The 23,291-nt window shown below is 42.5% G+C and overlaps 1 protein-coding gene across 1 annotated transcript in view; it reads right to left on the minus strand.

The window, feature by feature from the left end:
- LOC121287186 (sentrin-specific protease 5-like) overlaps positions 1-23,044 on the minus strand; it is a 32,749-nt gene extending 9,705 nt beyond the window's left edge. The window contains exons 1-7 of the mRNA XM_041204819.1: positions 22,898-23,044; positions 16,423-17,932; positions 8,501-8,606; positions 7,307-7,454; positions 6,947-6,994; positions 6,126-6,203; positions 5,316-5,453 (exon numbers count right to left, since the gene is read on the minus strand). Coding sequence (XP_041060753.1) covers positions 5,316-5,453; positions 6,126-6,203; positions 6,947-6,994; positions 7,307-7,454; positions 8,501-8,606; positions 16,423-17,932; positions 22,898-23,044 — 2,175 coding nt within the window. The remainder of the gene's footprint in view (positions 1-5,315; positions 5,454-6,125; positions 6,204-6,946; positions 6,995-7,306; positions 7,455-8,500; positions 8,607-16,422; positions 17,933-22,897) is intronic.
- Positions 23,045-23,291: the final 247 nt, after the last annotated feature.

Here is a 23,291-nt window from a genome sequence, read left to right on the forward strand (position 1 = left end):
ATTATTATAGCTGAAGAGTACATTTAAGAAATTCACTTTTAAAATATTTAAAATCCAAATTAATTAATTAAATAGAATAGAGATGGCTGGCAGGCGCTGTGTTCCAGGTGTAGTATGTGGGAGCTGGTGGATGCTGGTGCGATCCACAGTGACCACATCTGTAGCAAGTATGGCCACTCCAGGAACTTCAGCTCAGAGTTGATGAGCTGGAGTCTGAGCTGAGAACACTGCACTACATCAGGGAGGGGGAGAGTTACCTGGACACTGTTTCAGAGACAGTCACACCCCTTAGATTAATTACATCAAGTTTGATCCATGGTCAAGGACAGGAGGGTGCGACTGCGAATATGGCAGATATGGGGATCCAGAATTTAACTTTGGAAGAGCTTCAGCTGGTGCCCTTGTCCAATAGGTACGAGGTTCTTGCTCCTGGTGTGGACAAGGGCACAGACTCCAGGGATGATGAGCAAAGTGACCACAGCACCTTGGTACAGAGTGCCATTCAAATGGGGGGTGAAAAGAGAAATGTAGTAGTAATGGGGGATAGCATAGTTAGGGGAATAGATATTGTTCTATACAGCAAAGACAGAGTCCCGAAGGCTGTATTGCCTACTTGGTGCTAAGGTTAAGGGCATCTCTTCTGGGCTGGAGGGCAACTTGGAATGGGAGTGGAATGATCCAGTTGTTGTGGTCCACGTAGGTACCAACAACATAGGTAAGACTAGGAAAGAGGTTCTGCTGAGGGACTACGAGCAGCTTGGGGCTGAATTAAAAAGCAGAACCACAAAGGTAATAATCCCTGGATTACTACCTGAGCCACGTGCAAACTGGAGTAGGGTAAATAAGGATTAGAGCGGTAAATGCATGGCCCAAAGATTGGTGTAGGAGAAATGGGCTCCAACTCATGGGGCATTGGCACCAGCACTGGGGAAGGAGAGAGCTGTTCCATTTGAACCGTGCTGGGACCAGTGCCCTGACGAATCGTACAACCAGGGTTGTAGATAGGACTTTAAACTAAACTAATCAGTGGGCGGGGGGTTCAATTGAAGAGAATTTTAAAAAATCAAAAAGAAACAAGAGAGGGCAGAGGTGCAGGGTGGTGAAGGGGTGAATGATAATCACAGCTTGACAGAAAGGGGCAGAGAATATAAGAAGAGCGCAGCAGAAATTAGAACCAGAGTGAGTAATAATGGTATAAAATTGAAGCTTAAGTCTCTTTCTCTGAATGCACGCAGCATTTGTAACAAGGTCGATGAATTGACAACACAAATAGAAATATATGGATATGACTTGATAGATATTACAGAGACATGGTTACAGGGTGACCAAGACTGGGAACTCAATATTCAAGTGTATTCGACGTTCTGGAAAAATAGGCAAAAAGGAGACGGTGGGGTAGCTTTGTTGATAAAGGAATGTATCAGTGCGGTGGTGAGCAGTAATATAGGTAGCATAGATCGTGATGTGGAATCAGTTTGGGTAGAAATAATGTAGAGCAAGAAAAAGTCACGGGTGGGAGTCGTCTATAGGCCCCCGAAGAGTTGCCTCACTGTAGGACAAAGTATAAATCAAAATAATGGAGGCATGTAAGAAGGGCGCTACAATTGTCAAGGATGATTTTAATCTGCATATTGACTGGACAAATCAGATTGGCAGGGGTAACATGGAAGACAAATTTGTAGAGTGCATCAGGAATTATTTCTAAGAGCAATATGTTATAGAACCTACGTGGGAACAGGCTATTTTAGATCTAGTAAGGTGCAATGAGGTAGGATTAAGAAGCGATTTCGTAGATAAGGGGTAATGATCACAACATGGTAGAATTTCAAATTCAGTTTGAGGGTGAGCAACTCAGGTCTCAAACCAGTGTCCTCAACTTAAATAAGGGCAATTACAGAAATATGAAGAAAGTCGTCTAAAGCGGGCTGGGAAAATAGACTAAGGGGAAGGTCAGTGGAAGAGCAATGGCAGACATTTAATAATGCTCAGCAAAAATTTATCCTGGTCAAAAAGAAGGACTCGATGAAAAGGATGAACCACCTATGGTTAACAAAGACAGTCGAGGAGAGTATCCAATCAAAAACTAAGGCATAAAAAGCAGCAAAAACTAATGGTAGGCCAGAGGATTAGGAATTTTTTTTGGGAACCAACAGCGGATGACTAAAAAAGTAAATAAAGAGGGAGAGAATTGATTATGAAAGTAAATTGGCAAGAAATATAAAAACAAACAGCAAGAGCTTCTACGGGTATATAAAAAAAAGAGTAGCTAAAGTGAGCGTGGGACCCTTGGAGGATGCGACTGGGCAATTGATAACAGGGAGCAGGGAAATGGCAGGTAATTTAAACCAATATTTTGCATCAGTCTTCACTGTGGAGGACACTATAAACATTCCAAAGATATCAGATAAGCAAGGAGCTAATGGAAGGAAAGATCTTGTAACAGTCTCTATCACGAGGGACAAAGTATCTGACAAACTAATAGGACTAAAGGTAGACAAGTTGCCATGACCTGATGGCCTGCATCCAAGGGTTTTAAAGGAAGTGGCTGCAGAGATAGCGGAGGCATTGGTCGAAATATTCCAGAACTCACTGGGTTCCAGGAATTTCCCAGGGGATTGGAAAGCTGCTAATGTGACGACCCTGTTCAAGGGAGGGAGGGAGGCAATAAGCAGGAAACTATAGGCCAGTCAGCCTAACATCTGTTGTTGGGAAAATGCTAGAATCCATCATTAAGGAAGAAATAGCAGGACATTTAGAAAAGCTTAAAATCAAACAGAGTCAACATGGTTTTGTGAAAGGGAAATCATGTTTGACAAATTTGCTAGCGTTCTTTGAAAATACAACAGGCAGAATTGATAAAGGGGAACCGGTAGATGTAGTGTATTTGGATTTCCAGAAGGCATTCGATAAGGTGCAACATAAAAGGTGATTGCACAAGGTAGGAGCTCACGGTATTGGGGGGCAATGTATTGGCACAGATTGAGGATTGGTTAACACACAGAAGACAGAGTTGGATTAATGGGTCTTTTTCAGGTTGGAAAGACGTAACTAGTGGAGTGCCATAAGGATCAGTCCTAGGGCTTCACTTATTTGCTATCTATATTAATGACTTGGAGGAGGGGGCAGAGTGTAATGTATCCAAATTTGCTGATCATACAAAAATAGGTGGGAGGGCATGTTGTGATGAGGACATAAGGAGTCTGCAAGGGGATATTGACAGGTCGAGTGAGTGGGCAAAAACTTGGTTTAATGTAGGAAAGTGTGAGACCATGCACTTTAGTAGGAAAAATCAAAAGTCAGACTATTATTTAAAAGGAGAGAGACTCCAAAAAATGTGCAGCACAGAGGGATCTGGGTGTTCTTGTACATGAAACACTAAAAGTTAGCATGCAGGTGCAGCAAGTAATTAAGAAGGCAAATGGAATATTGGGCTGTATTGCTAGGGGTTGGAGTTTAAAAATAGGGGCGTCTTGTTACAACTGTACAGGGTGTTGGTGAGGTCGCACCTGGAGTACTGTGTACAGTTTTGGTCCCCATATTTAAGAAAGGCTATACTGGAATTGGAGGCAGTTCAAAAGAGATTTACTAGGCTGATTCCAAGGATGAAAGGGTTGACTTATCAAGAATGGCTATTCATTAGAGTTTAGACAGATGAGGAGTGATCTGATTGAAATGTAAAAGATTCTGAAGGGGGCTTGACAAGGTAGATGTTGAGAAGATATTTACACTAGTGGGGGAATCTTGAACAAGGGGGCATAGTTACAGAATAAAGGGGCATTCATTTAAAACTGAGACGCAGAGGAGTTTCTTCTCTCAGGGGATAGTGAATGTCTGGAATTCTCTACCCCAGAGAGCTGTGGGAGCTAGATCACTGAAAGTATTTAAAGAGGTGGTAGATAGATTTTTGTAATATCGGGGAGTTGAGGATTATAAGGAGCTGTGGCATGAGAGAGGAGTTGAGGCCTGGGGCAGATCAGCCATGATGTTATTGAGTTGCAGCGCAGACTTGAGAGGCTGAATGGCCTACTCCTGCTCCTATTTCTTATGTGGCATTCAGCAAATAATTTATTTGTGATGTTGATTGAGTGATAAATATTGGCCAGGGCACAGGTGATATCATCACTAGTCATCTTCAAAATAGTGCCAGCAGATCTTTTGCATCCAACCGGGAAAGCAGTGCAACCTTGGTTTAACATCTCATCTGAAAGGTGGATAGAATGTAGGCCATTCAGCTAAAATTCTGACAGTAATGCACTCCTTCGGTACTGCATAGGAGTGTCAGCCCTGATTTTTGTGCTCAAGTTCTGCAATGGGACTTGAACCCACAACATTCTGATTCAGAGGCAAGAGTGCTACTAAGTGAGCTATGGCTAACCCTGTCATTAGTTTTACCTATTATATTGTGTGGTGTCACTCAGAGAGTCAAAAGGGTCAAACGCCGTGCTCACTTACTGAATAAATAAGAACAGTGACATTTAATTATGTTGTAGTATAGAGTAGGCCCAGAAATTAATATTAGTTTGCTACTGACCTTTTTAGTAGTGCATCAATAACAATGATCGACCAACAAATGGATTCAGACATTAAACCACCCTGCTCTGCTCGCAGGCAGAATTTTCCTATGGAGTTGTATATGCATAAACACACATCAAACACAGGTTTTGTTTTTATCTATCTGGTATTAACCTTCTGCTTCGTGGCTTTAATATGGAACTTGCCTTGATACAAGGGTACATAGTTCATTTAATTTTATATTGTGGTGTCTGATAAGATTCCTTAACACAAGAGAAATGTATTGTAAAATACAAGAAGTGACATCCCAATTGTAAATATGAAATGCTCATATGCAAACTGCACAGACATCATCTTTCTGTGTCCAAATATCTGAAAAGGCCTTTACCATCAGTCAGAACTCCACCTGGCCATTTTTCAACCTAGAGGAAAGAACTTCTGGAGAATGGCTACTCTGAAAAACAATATGCTATGCAAGAAAGGTTCGATCCCTTGCCTGCACTGAATTAACTGTTCACATTGGGAATGCTACAACTGTCCTTGCCAGCCCTAGGCAGGATTCTTCCTTATGGCTGATATCGTGCAACTTGAAATGGGCACGCAAGGAGAGGATCAAGTTCCCTAGTTGAATGGTCTGCTACTATTCACTGCATGGACTTATGCATGAAAACACAAATGAGGATTCAAAACAGGGGCTTCTATCAGTAAAAGTAACCAGATTCCAGCAGGTCACTGCCTTCAAGAAGGGACAACAAAAAGGGATTAAGAAAAGTGACCAGAAACTATTCAAACAATTGCCTTACCTGAACACAGGAATTAAAATGGATGCCTTGAGAATCATAGAGACAAATTTTCCTATTTGGAAGATCAACTGTTAGCAATGACCAATGGATTTCCAAATGAATAGGAATTAGTAACAGGGCTTTACTGAATAAATCCACCTAAAAAGAAAGACAAATAAAAAATCTTCCAGTTAGGCAGACAAGTTGTCTGAAGAAAACAAGAACCCGCAGCTTGAATATCACAGAACCAAACTTATGCGAAGGCAGAGGCAATGTAGAAAAATGTAACAAAAATGGTTTTGGGGGTTCTACCACTGGTTTTGGAATGGAAGAGAAAAAGACAATTTCTAAGATTTCTCTTAAAAACATGAACAGGGAATGAGGTTTTTTTTAAGTGTAGAATTAGGAAACAATCCTGTCTAATCTGATGTACACTGATTTAGCATGTTGATCATTAAAGGAGACAATTTTAATGCCATTTTGGTCTACAATGTTGTTGGAATTTCCATTCACAAGGTAACACCCCCAAAATTTGAAACCTCTGATTCATTCACTTCTAATTTTAAAAACTTTAATATTGTTCCCCCATAACCCCAGTGAAAGAGAGAGAGAGAGAGAGAGGGAGAAAAAAGAGAGAGAAAGAAAAAGAGAAAGAAAGAAAGAGGGGGGCAGGGGACAACACTATAATTTGGAAGGAAGTGTTCTGAGTACCCCATGGCATTCACCACAACATCACGAGCTTCCACAACAACTCAATAATAGTTTTCCTAAACTATGTTGAACTTGTAAAAACCCCGCTAGCTGCCACAATCCACTCCCTCAAGGACTCACCTTTTTCGTCCACCTCTTCACTCCGTTGTATCCTTTAGTTTGAAGCTGCTTGTAAAAGAAGCTATTGAAGAAATGAACCTGGAAAGAGGAATAAGCAAAATTAATGAAGCAGAAACCTGTTTAACATGAGGTTTCCTGGCTTCTCCTGCCACCTGGAGTTTAGAACGTGTGCAATATAATGCCCACTTTTTTTGCCAGATTTATTCCCCCAATTTCTCCTGAAGGCATTAATAGCTGCCCAAGTAAGTTTAATAAAGATGCCAACCACCCTCACTGCAGTAGCCAATTTTCACAAGTGTCGAACAGTGACATTTTGTCTGCATCACAGCTGAGCCTGATCCCACCTTCACAGGCCAACCCACACATGTGCAACCCCAGTAGCGATTGCTGGAAAGCACTCAAGGGAGGGAAGCTTGTGGATTTTCCCATATTTTAACCAGGGGCACTAAAGCATCAGTATTGCCTTCAAGATGAGATCATCTAACTCAAAACAGGCTGGGATTGGACTTAAAACTTCCAGTTATTCACAAACCCGCGATTCATTGCTTTAACTGAGCGAAGTGTCCATGCGTTTTTAAAAAAAAACGTTTTTGTCCCATATCATTCCTGATCAATCAGGAAGGCAACATATCTTAGGGCATTTTTGGTATTTACTGCAGGTGAACGAGCCGGATAACTCAGTCGCAACACCTTAGTTCGTTACAATTGAAAGATATGAACACCAAGGAACTATGAATGAAACAGTGAGTCAAGCCATCAAAATTATAATAATGGACTTTCTACCAAAGTATAGCCTTTAGTATTATGGCCCATAAACCTACCTTATCTGGTACTGCATCTACAATCAGTTCTCCATACATGTTTATTACCTGCAAGGAAACCAGACAATTAATTGTTCGTTCACTACTATTGATCCATTTAGCCAAGATGACACCTGCATTCAATAATGTAAAAACTATATTACGCTAGCAGTGGGGATTACAAAATGATACATAAGGTGTTAGACGGTGGCTACAAGATTCTAACCTTCCCTTAATCTAAATATTGCTCACGTTTATATGTTTCCCCCCCAACCTCACTCTGCCAATAAAACAAGTTGTCACTTTTCTGAGGTTCATGTGACCCTCACAAAAATCTATTATAGGTAAACATTTCTGGCACAGCTTGTCCCCTTGTCTGACCTGATCATTCAACCAATTCTCTCCATAAAGCGTAGCTAGGTCGTCCAAAGTCAAAACGTGCTTGTTGTAAACCACTTGGAAACCGGACACTGGTTTGTTCACCTGTGCTTTCTGATACTTTCGTATTTCCATCCGGATGAAGACCTTCCTGAAATACACAGAAAATAGAGGATACAATTTAACACGGCCTCTGTACTACAGAGGGCCATATTTGGAATGAGCAAGACTCTTCAAGGTCACATTTTTCATAGAAGTACAAAGAGGAGCTTTATGTCAGACTTGTGAAGGGTACTTTAAAAAAGCTTTTTTTTTAAATGCCTTTTCTTCCCTTCTTAGCTGAAAAGACCAACTGTCACTGAGGTTTGGTTGTATGGGTAACAGCAGAATCAAGGGTCTCACAAGTGGGAGCCAAGACCGTGAATGTTGCCAGGATGTTTCATTGCGGACAACATCGCAGCCAAATCTCTCAACTTTTCAGCAGAAATAGGTTTCTGTTTGGTGGTGGTTACAAAAAGGGAAGTATTTGGGTTGTAACTGTAAATAGTGCTGCATTTACCTACACAAGAGTAGCTGCATTTCACAAGTAATTCTATTTTTAATATATATGGTTGCACCTAACACAATGATAGCCATATGCTCTCAGACAAATCACGGCTGGAAGGTCTATTTTATTAGATATGTTTTCTCTGCAGAATCTAGCAGTTCTAATAAAGCAGTCTAATGCCATTTTGGCTATTTTGCACAAATTTCTAACTACTGAAATGAAGCAAGCAAAAATACAAATATTTGCAAGGGACCTAGGGAAGAGGAGAAAATAGGGAGGTTAATGGAAAGGGAAGAAAATGATTGAGAAACAATAATCCAACAGATCAAAAACAAGGAACTCCTTACATTATATTCCTTTTCAGACAATTTGCAAATATGCAGAAGCTTCACTCATGTCAGCAGAGTACAATGTACATGCTTTAATGGTGGGTTAGAGTTCTGTCCACCACCCTTACTACCTTACCATTGAATGAACTTGGTTCAGCTTACAAGTTTGAATCCTGTGACATTTTTGCTAAGCTATTTGTCAAATAAAACGTTATCCCTTTACAAAAGCTAAATCTTAAGGGCATGGTGCATCTCAAATTTTCAAATGAATAAGGAAAATTATTTAAGGACTCATCACAAGGTGTTCTCTATCACACATACCTGTCAAGGAAATCTTGATGAAAGATCTGCTCTAGCTTCATCAGAACATCATTCTCGGTAAGTGGGATAAGGCTCCCATACTTTCTCAAAAACTCATCCAGGAAAGCTGAGAAAGAAAATATAGATCAGGAAAGTACATTGCCCAGCATTACTTATTGTCTGGAAGTAATCACACACTAAAAGAGTAGCAGAAACAACCAGTTATAGAGTTTACTGAGCACTCATCATGCTCACTGGCTGTTGAAGAAATCTTTGGTGCCGACTGGGTTGGTGACCTAGTGTGAGACTGCACCTGGTACAGTTTCAAATATAACTTGCAGCTGTGCTTTCTCAGCCCTGGTTTCTAGGTGGTACATGGTACAATAAGAGATGCTATTTAATTCTATTATATCTATAACTCCACCTGGCCCAAAAGTAGCACAAGAGGGCGATGACGTTATTAAGGGATTGATATATGTGAGCTATTGAAATTTGTTTTGGGTGTCTCCTCCCAAGAAGGTAACTGAGAATGTGCGATTATAATATTTCTGATAAGTTTTTCTTTAAGATCAAAAATATCAACTATAAAAACGATATACACATCCCCACGGAATCACAGAATTGTGATTGAGCTTATAAACAGACATGAATTACTCCTATTTCTCACACCAACATTTGAGTGATAAAAACAGAAATTGCTGGAAAAACTCAAGCGGGGTGCATATGTGAATGGCAGGTCAGACTTAGCTATTGTACTCTTTCCTGTCACAAGGCCACAAGAAATGGGAGCATGAGTAGACCATATGGCCCATCGAGCCTGCTCCGCCATTCAATACAATCATGGCTGATCTTGGGCTTCAACTCCCATTTTCCCACCTGCTCCTCATATCTGTTAATTCCCTGCAAAGCCAAAAATCTGTCTATCCCAACTTTAAAAGTATTCAACAATTAAGCATCCACAACCCTCTGAGGTATATAATTCCAAAGATTCACAACCCAAGTAATTTATCCTCATCTCAGTCCTAAATGATTGGCCCCTTATCCCAAGTCTATGCCCCCATATTTGACTAACCAACCGAAGGGAACAATTTCTCAGCTTCTATCCTATCAAGCCCCCTCAGAACTTTGTAGGTTTCAATGAGATTGGCTCACATTCTCTGAAGTTTAGAAAAAATGAAAGCCCAATTTATTTAGCCTCTCATCATAGGACAATCCCCTCATGCCAGGGAGCAATCTAGTGAACCTTCACTGTGCTGCCTCCAATGCAAATATATCCTTTCTTAAATACAGACCCAAAACAGCACAGTATTTAAGATGTGGTCTCACAAAAGCCATGTACAACTATAGCAAGACTTCTTTATTCTTGCACTGTAGTCCCCTTACAATAAAGGCCAACATGCCATTTGCCTTCCTAATTGCTTGCCATACCTATGTTCCTTGTACAAGCACACCCAAGTCTCTTTAAACATCAACACTTACAAGTTTCACCAGTTTTATTTCTTATGACCAAAATGAATAACTTCACATTTCCCTACATTATACTCCATCTGCCATCTTGTTGCCCACAGTTAACCTGTCTCTTTGCAGCCCCACCATTTCCTCCCCACAGCTTACCTTCCCACTTAGCTTCGTATCATCAGCAAACTTAGATGCATTAACCTATCTCTTCATCCAAGTTATTAATATAGATGCAAATAGCTGAGGGCCCAGCATTGATCCTTGAGGCACTCCACCATTCATTGTTTGCCAACTTGAGAAAGCCCCATTTTTGACCACCCTCTGCTTTCTATGCCTTAACCAATCCATGTTAAAATACTACCCCCAAATCCTTGAACTCTTATTTTGCTTATTAATCTTTAGTGTGGCACCTTATCAAATGCTTTTTGGAAATCCAGGTATGCTACATCTACTGGTTCCCCTTTACATACCCTACTAGTTACATCCTCAAAAAAACTAATAAATTTGTCAAACAGGAATTCCCCTTAGTAAAGCCATGTTGACTTGTTCTAATTATACCATGCTTTTCTAAGTGCATTAAGACTTTCTTAATAATAGATTCAAGCATTTTCCAAACAACTGATGTTAGGCTAACTGATCTGTAGTTCATTGCTTTCTCTCTCCCTCCTTTCTTGAAAAGTGGCGTAACATCTGCCAACTTCCAATCTTATAGGACTTTTCCCGAATCTAAGGAATTTTGAAAAATCATAGCCAGCACATCCACTATCTCTGCAGCTCTCTCTGAGAACCCTAGGGTGTAGGCCATCAGGTCCTGGGGATTTGTCAGATTTTGGTCCCTGCAGTTTCGCCAATACTCTTTCTCCGCTGATATTAATTTCCTCATTCTTTTTAGACCTTAGGTTACCGTCCTTTTCTGGTATGAAACTTGTCTTCTACTGTAAAGACAGGCACAAAATATTTGCTCAATGTCTCTATTTCCTCATTCCCCCAATGTCTTTGCATCCAAGGGGCCAATGTTTACTTTAGTTCTCTTCCTCTTTATATACTTACAAAAAGCTCTTACAATTTTTTATATTCCTGGCTAGTTTACTCTCATATTCTATTTTTCCCCTTTTAATCAACTTTTTGGTGGCCCTCTGCTGCTTTCTAAAACACTCCCAACCTTTAGACTTGCTACTGTTTTTTGCGACATTGTAAACCTCTTCTTTTAATCTAATACTATCCTTAACTTCTTGAATGAGCCATGGATTGGTCTTTATTGCTGAGTTTTTATTTTTCAAAAAAATGAATTTTTGTTGAAGATTTTGAATTGTTTCTTTAAATGTTTCCCACTGTTCATTTACCCCATACCTTTTAGTCCATTTACCCAATAAAACTTAGGCCAGTTCTCCCCTCATACCTATGTAATTGGCTTTAAGTTTAAGATTTTTGTTTGTGATTGGAATATGTCACTTTCAAACTTAACATGGAGTTCAATGATATAATCACTATTTCCCAGAGGATCTTTTACCAAGACATTACTAATTAACCCTACTTCATTAGACAATACTAGATTCAAGATAGTTTCATCCCTATTCCACAACATATTGCTCCAATAAACTGTCACGAAAACATTCTACAAACTCATCTTCCCGACCAATTTGATTACCCCGGTATATGTTAAGATTAAAATCCCCCACAATTATTATATTGCTGTTGTTACAAGCTCCAATAATTACTTAGATAAAAGCAGAATACTACGGATGTTGGAAATCTGAAACAAAAACAGCTGGAAAAACTCAGCAGGTCTGACAGCATCTGCGGAGAGGAATACAGTTAATGTTTCAAGTCCGTATGACTCTTCATCAGAACTAAGAAATATAGAAATGAGGTGAAATATAAGCCGGTTGAGGGGGATGGGACAGGTAGAGTAGGGTAGAGGGCCAGTGATAGGTGGAGGCAAAGAAGAGATTGCCAAAGATTGTTGACGGTCAACACCCCTTTGTCCTTTTGTCTATGATCTCTTTGGCAATCTCTTTTTTGTTCCAATAATTACTTGTTTATTGCTCTGCCCAACAGTATAACTACTGGTAGGGGGCCTATAAACTACTCCGTGTTTTTTGACTCTTGCTATTCCTAATTTTCACCCATTCTATTTCATGATTTTCAGAGGCCAGATCCTGTCTCACTAATGCCCTAATGCCATTTTTTACCATCAGGGCTACTCTTCTTTTGCCATTCTGTCTGGCTTTCTGAAATACTGTAACCATGTCTCTGTAATGGTGATCAAATCTAAATCATTTATCTCTATTTGTGTCACTAGTTCATCTATCTCCCTGCAGATGCTTCATGCGTTCAAATAAAGAACCTTTAATTTCAATGTTTACTTCTATTCCCTGCAATGTCCTTATTTGCCGATGTACAAATTTTGTTAAAACTGTCCCTTCCTGACCCACTCTGCTTGTCTTTACTCATATTACTATACTGTTCTGATGCCTCAATCTTTCACTTTGGATTTCTAAATCTCCCTTCACCCTAGCCCCCCCACCCCCACTCCTCCTAAACTCTGTTAAAGGCTTGTCCACAGCCCTAGTTATATAATTGGCAAGGACACTAGGCCCAGCCCGGTTCAAGTGGAGCCCATCCCAATGGAATAGCTCACTCTTCCCAGAGTACTGATGTCAGTGCCTATGAACCAAAACCCCTTCTTCCAACATCACTCTGAGCTACGTGTTTAATTATCTAATCTGCTTGACCCTATGCTAATTTGTATGTGGCTCAGGTAACAATCCAGAGAGGATGTAACTAGTAGAATAGATAAGGAAGAACCAGTGGATCTGGTGTATTTGGATTCCAAGAAGGCTTTTGATAAGGTCCCACATAAGAGGCCAATAGGCAAAATTAAAGCATATGGGATCAGTGGTATACTGACATGGATTGAGAATTGGTTGACAGACCAGAAACAGAAAGTGGGAATAAATGGATCTTTCTCCAGATGGCAGGTGGTGACTAGTGGTGTACCACAGGGATCGGTGCTTGGGCCTCAGCTATTCACAACATATATAAATGGCTTAGATGAGGAAACCAAATGCAATATTTTCAAGTTTGCTGATGACACAAAACTGGGCGGGGTTGAGAGTTGTGAGGAGGATGCAAGGAGGCTTCAGGGCAATTTAGACAAGTAGTATATGGGCAAGCACATGGCAGATGCAGTATAATGTGGATAAATGAGAAGTTATACGCTTTGGTGTGACAAAAGAAAGGCAGAGTATTATTTAAATGGTGATATATTGGGAAATGTGGATGTACTAAGGGATCAGGTTGCCCTTGTACACCAGTCAATGGAAGTAAACAGGCAGGTGCAGCAAGCAATTAGGAAGGCAAATGGTACGTTGGCCTTCAATGCAAGAGGGTTTGAGTTCAGAAGTAGGGATGTCTTACTGCAGTTATACAAGGCCTTGGTGAGACCACACCTGGAGTCCTGCGTGCAGTTTTAGTCTTTGGTCTCCCTACCTAAGAAAGGATATACTTGCCATAGAGGGAGTACAGCCAAGGTTCACTAGGTTGATACCGGGGATGGCAGGACCGTCATGTGAGGAGAGATTGGTTCGACTGGGCCTGCATTCACTAGAATTTAGAAGAATGAGGGGATCCAATTGAAACACAAAATTCTAACAGGGCTAGACAGACTCGATGCAGGGGGGATGGTCCCCCTGGGTGGGGAGTCTAGAACCAGGGGCCATAGTCTCAGGATATGGGGCAGGCCATTTAGCACTGAGATGAGGAAAAATTTCTTCACTCAGAGGGTGGTCAACCTGTGGAATTCTCTACCAGAGAAGGCTGTGGAGGCCAGGCCACTGAGTACATTCAAGAAAGAAATTGATAATTTTTTAGATATTAGGGCATCAAGGGGTGTGGAGAGCAAGCGGGAATATGACGTTGAGACAGAGGATCAGCCATGATCATAATGAATGACGGAGCAGGCTTGAAGGGCCGAATGGCCTACTCCTGCTCCTAGTATCTATGCTTCTATTACCTTTTTATGTTCTACATCTTAATTTGATCCCTAGCTCCTCAAATTCTCTAGGCAGAACATCATTCCTAATTCTACCTACGTCGTTGGTTCCCAAGTGGGCCACAACAACTGGATCCTCCCCCACCAGGGTCCTTAACCCTGGCACCGAGCAGGCAACAACCTTCGGAGCTCCCAGTGGTGGCTACAGAGAAGAGTATCTATCCACTGTCTCCTATCACTACCACATTCCTCTTCACTCCCCCTACTTGAATAGCATCCTTCACCTTAGTGCCATGGTCAGTCCGCACATCTACCTTGCAGTCTTTCTCATCCACATAGATAGCAAGCACCTCATACCTGTCGGACAAAGTCAGGGGCTGAGGCTCCTCCATCACTACTCACTGGTTCCCTATACCTGCCTGACTTGTAGTCACACCCTCCTGTCCCTGACCATCTCCAAAGCTCGGCCTTACCTACAGGGTGTGACTGACTCCTGAAACAAAGTGTCCAGGTAACTCTCTCCTTCCCTGATGCCTCGCAATGTTCACAACTCAGACACCAGCTCAGCCTCTCTGAGCTAAAGTTGCAGATACTTTCTGCCGATATGGTTGTCCAGGATTGCGATGCATTTCATAGATTCCCATATGGGGCAATCACAGCACACCATCAACCCTGCCATTTCTGTCCAACCATATTTATTTAATTAGTCAATTAGTTAATAACGTAGGCAGCTAAAGTAATAGAAAGTTGCACTCACCTAGCTAGGAGACAAGGAAGGAAACTCACCAACTACTGGAGGCTGAAACAGAAAAAGGAGCACCTCTTCGCCCCTCAACACTGAATTCCCAACTGCTCACTCAGGTGTAGTTTCCTGTCTGCATACCCCTTTCTCCATCAAACACCTTGTTGACACCAACAGCCCGTGCGCACACATGAAGATTGGTCACTCTGGCAATGGGACTCTATTCCTTCAGTCAGGTCAAGGTTTAGAAATGGGGGAAATTCCCTCAAGTTGAAATATCAGGTGGCTATTGTCAGCTGATTAGCCTTGAAACTCCTGGGCCTTGGAGGGGCTTACTGGGACATGGCCCAGTTCTGTTGGAACTTTGCCCCTTGCTCCCCATGAACAGATTTTCTAAAGAGGTGCAGGACTGGTGCGAGGCAATTGGGCATGTCATGCACCTGGCACCCTTCTGGCGTGATCACTGAACATCACAAAGTAATGCGTCTAACACCACCCACCCCCCCGCCCATCAACCCGCCAGAAATTCCATCCTAATTGATACTGAAAAGTATGCATGATACAGATATTTACTGGGTCATGGTGGAGCCATCAATTGCACTAAGAAAACAGTTCAAAAGTTGTTGTTTTTGGCTCAACGGTCTGAAATGCTGCTCCAAAATCAACACCACCCAAGCATGGAGCAAAGCTCCAGGGAGCAATGTAAATGCTTTGGGAACTCATCCCTTTATGTAAGTGAGGCCAGCTCTGAAATTTTGAAAGGTGTCAACGTAAAGGTTGAATGGTAGCTGGAAGTACCGCCCTCTTACGTTTAGTGGCGAACCAGGGGCCAAAAAATTGCAGGCTCTAAGTCTTTACTGAGAAACAATAAACTCTGGAACTGGCAGAAATATTGGGGAGATTAGATTGAGAAGATCAGCAAAAAATAAAATGGTCGCCATCCAAACTGTTTTACAAAAAAAATGCAGATTATGATCAACTATAACAGACTCTTTTGATTAAAAATATTTTTGTTCAAGCAATTTCAGAGGAAGTACCACAGTGGAGGTACTGAGATGAGGTTGTCCATTTGAAGCTCGCAATTAAAGTTCCAGGTTGTACCTGAAGCATTCATGCAACTTCCTCACGCAGTCAATCTTAGTAACTCCTCTCAGCTTGTCTTCCATTTCACAATGCCATCAGTATCAATCATTAGAACAAATATTTGTTAGAAGGTTTTCAAGAAACAGACAACATATCAAAGCTGGGAATTCGTTAATGGATAGAATTGCACAATGTGATTCACCAACCATCTGCCAAAGATAAGAAAAAGGTATTCCCCCATGAAAGCAAGACTCCAGCTTGCATGTTAGGGCTCTATTTTCTACTTTGGCAGACAGAAGATAATCCTGCCTTGTTGCAGACTAATCCCATTCTACAAGATGCCTGTAGGACTACAGATGAGAAATGCAATAAGCCAATTGCAGTGAAGTGGAACCAGCAGGATCAGACTCAAATAAGCAACGCTTAAAAAAAACTCTTAAAACCACTATTTAAAAAGTATAACATACTTTCTTTCAGAAAAGGGTGGTTATGGGAGCACTTTTTCTTTCAAGTGACATACCCCATTTGAATCATTGTGCCAAATAGAGTACAACAGCCTGGGTTGCTGATTAAGTTATATACCGCTCATCAAACTGTTCTTTTAAAAAGCAGTACTGTATAATCTTAGAGAGAAATAGAAAGGTTTTCTTAAACCAGCAACTGTACCATGAATACAGGATGTTAATTGTTCACTGGCAACAGAGCAGGTCTGAGATTCATTCTCCTTTTCCTTTTCAGCCTGACTTCTAGCTGGCAGTTCAGTCCTCACTGATGCGTGCTCAGCTTGTTCCTTGGTAGATCTATAGTAAATGTGGTCCATCAGCTGCGGTTGAAGCACAGGACATGGCTCACCACTTTGCAAACATACTGACTGGCCAGATTCATTAACAGAAGCGTTTGTGTGTCTACATGATACAGGACTCAAGTCCATTGTGGCATTGATGACCTGCATCTCCCCATCACTCACTGGGGTTTGGCTTGAAAGTCTCTCCTGCGAGACGGTAAACAACTGGGATGCCTCGTCGCTTTTAGACCACTCATCTGCACCCACAAGCTGGTTGGCACAAGTAGTATCCAATCCAAGAGGGCTCGAGGGAGGGAACACTGCCGTTGCGTTTTCGTCGACTGTTTGATTATGATCAACAAGCTTTTCGTTTGAATGAACAAAATGAGGCATCGCCTCCTGTGCTTGTGAAGTGTCCATCCTCTCATCAAGAGGCAAAAGTGAAACTTCACAGCAATTAGTCAGGCAGGAATTCTTGTCTTGTTTCATTGTCTCTGGTGTACTACTATTCTGATCTGAAGCAAACTGCACATTCTCACTGGAATCTTCACCTTTGGGAGGTGACAGAGAAGACATATCACATGCCATTTTATCCAAACATCGGCCAGCCTTTTTTGGATTTGAAGATTGCGCCCAGTTTAGCTTCTCTTGCCTTTGACTGGTAAACTTTTTCCGCCTGTTTTGACTATTTAATATTCTAAAACGGAAGCTAAAGAGAGAAGGTTTCCTGTAGAGCAGACAGATTTTGTGCCCTTTCAGCTGCCGCTTTGTCTTGTGAGGTAAACTATTGGACATGGGCTCTTTGCTCCCTTGGAAGTCTATTCTTTTGTAACCATTTAATAGCTTCTGATTTATAATCTCGTCCTGAAGCCCACTGTTATTCTTTCGCTGGGATTTGGGGCAAGTTACCTTTGCAGGTACTGTTAGATTTCTCGATACTGCTTTACAATATAAAATTGTTGATTTACAGTCCGAATCTGGGGCTACAGCATTGCTGTTCCAAGCTTCACAAATTTCATGTCCCTTACTCTCTCCTTCCTCATGGGTTGCCAAGGTTGGTGTACATGTTTCTTCGGTTGGTGTGTCATTGATGCTCGAGGTGAACAACGCCGTTTCCTTCTGTGTCGCCTTCAAACATCTGGTGTTTTTCACAGATCTGCACTGTTGACAATTCGAAAGGGCCTTTCTTAGCACAGACTTGACCCGTTTTTTCCTGATTGACAGCCACAGACGCTGCTTCTGCTGATAATAAAACTGTCTTTGGGAGCACAACGAGCCTTCCAGTTGCTTCCATTTGCTGTGGTGGGACCTCAGTTGCTCTCTAAGGTTTGCCCTTAAGAATCTTTTACAGCATTTACCATTGCTGTGCTCCTTCATAGTCTGACAGTTTGGCTGTGAAAAAACATGAAAACAAAACTTAATATATATTGATATTAATTTCTTAAATATCAGAGCAAGAACAGTGAGTTTAAATATCTTATTGTGAAAGAGAAAGTTAATGTGATGGCCTTTTTAAATCTGGGACCCGAGTTGGAATTCAGCCCAAGTTGAAGGGTGAAGATCTCATCTCGTTCCTTTATTGGTTTCATGGATTCTACAGAAAACAAGTATTGATAATCACACCCCAAATCTTAAGACCCACAGCACAAAATTTTAAAATAAACTGGCTATATTAGTCACACAGATTACAGAATGGTCAATCTGGAAACAGAAAACTGTACTTACAGTCTGTCTTTTGAGCTCGGCCTGAGTAAATCACTCCCCCAATCTCATTTATTTATTATCCTCACCCCTTCTCTACATCTCATCAATTATGCCTAAAGTTGCCCTTCCGAGAGAGCAGACATGCAATTTGCTTTAGTCAACCACGTTCTTTAAAGGTTGCAGAGAATGGCCTGAAGTGTTCTGAACTTCAGTTTTCCTCCATTCCAAATGGAAAACTTGTTGCTGTTTCTTATCTTTTCAAGGAACCCACCACTTCGCTGGAAAAGTGGATGGGCTGTCACAGAGAGAATTCTGTTAAACTACTATGCTAAGTAATGGTTAATAACTATAGTTACGCTATAAATTAACACTGTTAAAAATCCTACTCAATGAAAAAGAAAGACTTGCATTTTTATATTGCCTTTCATGACTTCAGGATGTCTCAAAGTGCTTTACAGCTTTTGAACTGTAGTCGCTGCTGTAATGTAGAGAAATTTACACACAGCCAGGTTCCGTAAACCGTTTTAGTGGTGTTTGGCAAGGGATAAATATTGGCATAGGATTGTTAACATCCACCTGAAGGGGCAGATGGAGCCTCGGTTTAACACTCCAGTGGAATTTGCAGGTTCTAAGCGGTGGGAATAGAACTCTTCCCATTTCAGGCACCCAGTGTCAGTTGCAGCACAGCTGGATGCACAGTAAGGCTCTCTGTACTCTGCTCCAACTTGAAAAGAGCATCGTCTATTGCTCCAGTCTAATTCCTCCTACCCCGTTTCCTTCGCCAGATGAGGTTGTTAGTGCTAAAGTTGGGGCAGTTTTGTACTGAAGGACTGCACCCATCAGGAACTGGATTGAGACTCCAAACTTATTTCAAGGAGGATCAATTGCTTGCAATCAGAAGTGTCTTTCATTCTGTCAGTTTGCATAAGATTTCAATCCAGGTTCCATCACTCTCAATGGCAAAAGCAGATATTGCACATATCATTGTCTCAGGCATACTAGGCTTTTGCTAGTTACAGAAGGTGAGCAAAGTGTACCACCTGACAAACATGTAGTCACAGGAGATTGTATGTTGCTGGCTGTATAACCATTACACTTCCAGGATACATTCTCACCAAATTGTGCAACTACGTATAGTATAAAAATTACAACTGGACACCTGGCTGCAAATGTTTAAAATTAAACATTATTATAAGGAAGGGTCACTTGCAGCATTGAAGTAATGGTAGCAGAATGAAGCACTCACATTCATGTGAATGTCAAAACCTTCTGGGCAGAAAAGCAACAGATTAAAATACAAGGAGCAGCCATTTAAAAATTTTAAAAGCCACATCTTAGGATGAGGGACAAACAATTTTACTAGAAAATGCATTATTATTGTGCTTAGTTATGTTTGTGTCTCTATTTTCTTTTAGAAATAATGACATGATGCATATCCTTCTGTGCATAAGATGCCATGATTCTATGAAATGTTCTCTGACACCTTCAAGTGCAGTAAGAATACAAGAACTAGCTGGACAGATATATATTAAAAATAAGAATGTTTGGAAATATGTTATAGTTATTTAGGATATGAAATAAAGTCGTTTCTAGAATTTTCTTCCCCATTAAACAAAAATCATTCTCAAATTCAGTTACAATGAGCTCTAACAACAGTGTTTTACTCAGGATGCCCATTTCAGCTTATTACATGATCTGGTTAACCAACAGAATGTACTGTTTATCCAGTTAATTCTATTGCCATTCTTTAATCTTTAAACTACTCATGTATCTTTTATTACTACCTGGCACTGATGTTAAGTATTCATTACAAGTATTATATTCTTGGTGCATTTTGATATTTGAATTTTTTTTTAAATCCGAAGGTGCTTCGTGAAATTTTGGTTGCCAAAGATCACCATCTATGACAAATTCGTAATAAACTATTTCAAAATGTCAGATATCCACTACTTATTTAGAGGCTAGAGCAGCAGCTGGTTTAACTTATCTTGTAATGTTGTTTACACAGAGGAGATCCAGGATCCCCACATATAGCTAGCTCATGCACCTGACTCTGTTTTCAAGACCCCATGCTTTGGCTCAGTGACTGGAAGGAAAGCCAGTGTGGCAGAGGTCAAGGGTAAGCACTGGAACTGCACATTCATCAAACCAAGTTCCTACAAGTTAAAGAACTTCAGAACACGCAGTGCTGGCATTAGACTTTCCAACAGCTCTGGCCTTTGCTTTTTTTTTACTAATTGGGCAGAAGTTCTGAAGTGGGTATGTGATTGTTAAGATTATAGAAAGAAATTAAACTTCAGTTTTTCTACTCATTTTATCACATCTTCATACTTTACTGTGGGAACCAGACTATTCAATACTCTTATTAACTCCATATCATGGAGTCATTCAGCACAGAAGGACACAATTTGACCCATAGTACCTACAGAAGTTGGAAACAAGTATGTGGCAGACATCAATACAGAATCCCCTTTGTATACACAGTCACCCTCACCTCCACCCATGGTGTGTCCCTATATATCCAGAGCCCTATACGCTAACCCCCCCAAATATCCAGAGCCCTATACGCTAACCCCCCCAAATATCCAGAGCCCTATACGCTAACCCCCCCAAATATCCAGAGCCCTATACGCTAACCCCCCCAAATATCCAGATCCCTATACGCTAACCCTCTCAAATATCCAGAGCCCTATACGCTAACCCCCCCAAATATCCAGAGCCCTATACGCTAACCCCCCCAAATATCCAGAGCCCTATACACTAACGCCCCCAAATATCCAGATCCCTATACGCTAACCCCCCAAATATCCAGAGCCCTATACGTTAACCCCCCCGATATTCAGAGCCCAATACGTTAACCCCTCCAATATCCAGAGCACCACCCACATCCATTTATTTCCCCCATTGATGCCCCCCGCATCTTTGGGATATTCTGCGCACACTATGCATCCCCCCTCTGCTATCTCCAGGCCTCTGCACATCTCCCCTCCTGTCTCGCAAGTTCGCTACACATACTTAGCACCACCCGTCCCCCATCTCCAGGGCTATGTTCGCACACAGTGTACCTGCCTCCTATCTCCAGGGCGATGTGCATCCCCCTTCCCCGCTACCTCCAAGGTGCTCTACACACACTGTGCATTCCCCCTAACTCCAGGGCATTATATACGCACGCTGTGGATCGTTTCTTTTATATCCAAGGGTCTCTACACTATCCATACCCACCCCAAATCTCTCCAGGGTTCTGAACACATTTCCGCCCCTGCCCCCACATCTCTAGGGCTGTGTACACTACTCTCCCCACAACCCCCCCGCCGCCACCTCCCCATAATTTCCAGGGCTCTAACACTAACCCCACCTTCCCATCTCCAGGGTCCTACACACTAACCCCCCACCCTCGCCTCACACCACATCTCCAGGGCCCTAGACACTAACCCCCATGCCTCCCTCTCCAGGGCCCTTTACACTACCAGCACCCCCCATCCCCTGGGCCCTATAAACTAACCCCTGCAATCTCCAGAGGCCCTATAAACTAACCACCCCACCTCCAGAGCCCTATACACTAACACCGAGTCCTATACACTAACCCCTCCATCTCCAGAACCCTATACGCTAACCCCCATCTCCAGAGCCCTATACACTAATCTCAATATCCAGAACCTTATAAATTAACCCCCATCTCCAGAGCCCTATGCGCTAACCCCCCCAATAGCCAGAGCCCTATACGCTAACCCCCCAAATATCCAGAGCCCTATACGCTAACCCCCCCAAATATCCAGAGCCCTATACGCTAACCCCCCCAAATATCCAGAGCCCTATACGCTAACCCCCCCAAATATCCAGAGCCCTATACGCTAACCCTCTCAAATATCCAGAGCCCTATACGCTAACCCCCCCAAATATCCAGAGCCCTATACGCTAACCCCCCCAAATATCCAGAGCCCTATACGCTAACGCCCCCAAATATCCAGATCCCTATACGCTAACCCTCTCAAATATCCAGAGCCCTATACGCTAACCCCCCCAAATATCCAGAGCCCTATACGCTAACCCCCCCAAATATCCAGAGCCCTATACACTAACGCCCCCAAATATCCAGATCCCTATACGCTAACCCCCCAAATATCCAGAGCCCTATACGTTAACCCCCCGATATTCAGAGCCCAATACGTTAACCCCTCCAATATCCAGAGCCCAATACATTAACCCCCCCAATATCCAGAGCCCAATACGTTAACCTCCCCCAATATCCAGAGCCCAATACGTTAACCGCCCCCAATATCCAGAGCCCAATACTCTTAACCCCAATCTCCAGAGCCCAATACACTAACCCCCCCATCTCCAGAGCCCAATACACTAACCCCCCATCTCCAGAGCCCAATACACTAACCCCCTCCCGCCCCCACCCCCCCCCCCCCCCCCCAATATCTCCAGAGCCCAATACAGTAAACCCACCCCCTTCCCATCTCCAGGGCTCTGTACACAGTCCATCTCCCCTCATCCAGGGGCTATTTCTGGGTCATCTAGCCGGGGGCCAGCTCCCCAGCACCGTACAGCACATCCGGACCTCCGAGGCCGCTTACAGCAGTCGCAGTTTGGTAGATAAGGCCGAGCTTTCCAGCGCCTTCCCCCCGGAAGTCTGAGTGTCGCCATTACCTGAACACAGCCGTTACCGCTGCCGCCTCCTCCGGCGCTGCCCCCGGGCAGCCGCCATGTGTCCTTCCGCGCTCCAGCCCCAGACCCCGGCGCGCGCACGTGTCCACACCCCGCCCCCCGGCGCGCGGCGCGCCATTCATGCGTCATCGACAGAAACAAGGATCCTCCAGTGGGCAGCAAGATGGCACAGACTGCAGCTCCAAGAAAGCACGCCCCCTGCAGGTCCAACGGGCAATGGTCAGAAGAGGCTGGTAACATGCTCGGTGTCACCACTTGGCGAGAACGCATAAGAATATCCATCATCTGTTTCAAGGTCACAGGATAGATACATCCTTTCGTGAATCCTTTCAATATGCCTGATGGTGAGCCGTAAGAGTGGGAGAGTTTCCTGGTC

This window comes from Carcharodon carcharias, chromosome 2, assembly GCF_017639515.1.
Source record: "Carcharodon carcharias isolate sCarCar2 chromosome 2, sCarCar2.pri, whole genome shotgun sequence".
NCBI classification, from domain to species: domain Eukaryota; kingdom Metazoa; phylum Chordata; class Chondrichthyes; order Lamniformes; family Lamnidae; genus Carcharodon; species Carcharodon carcharias.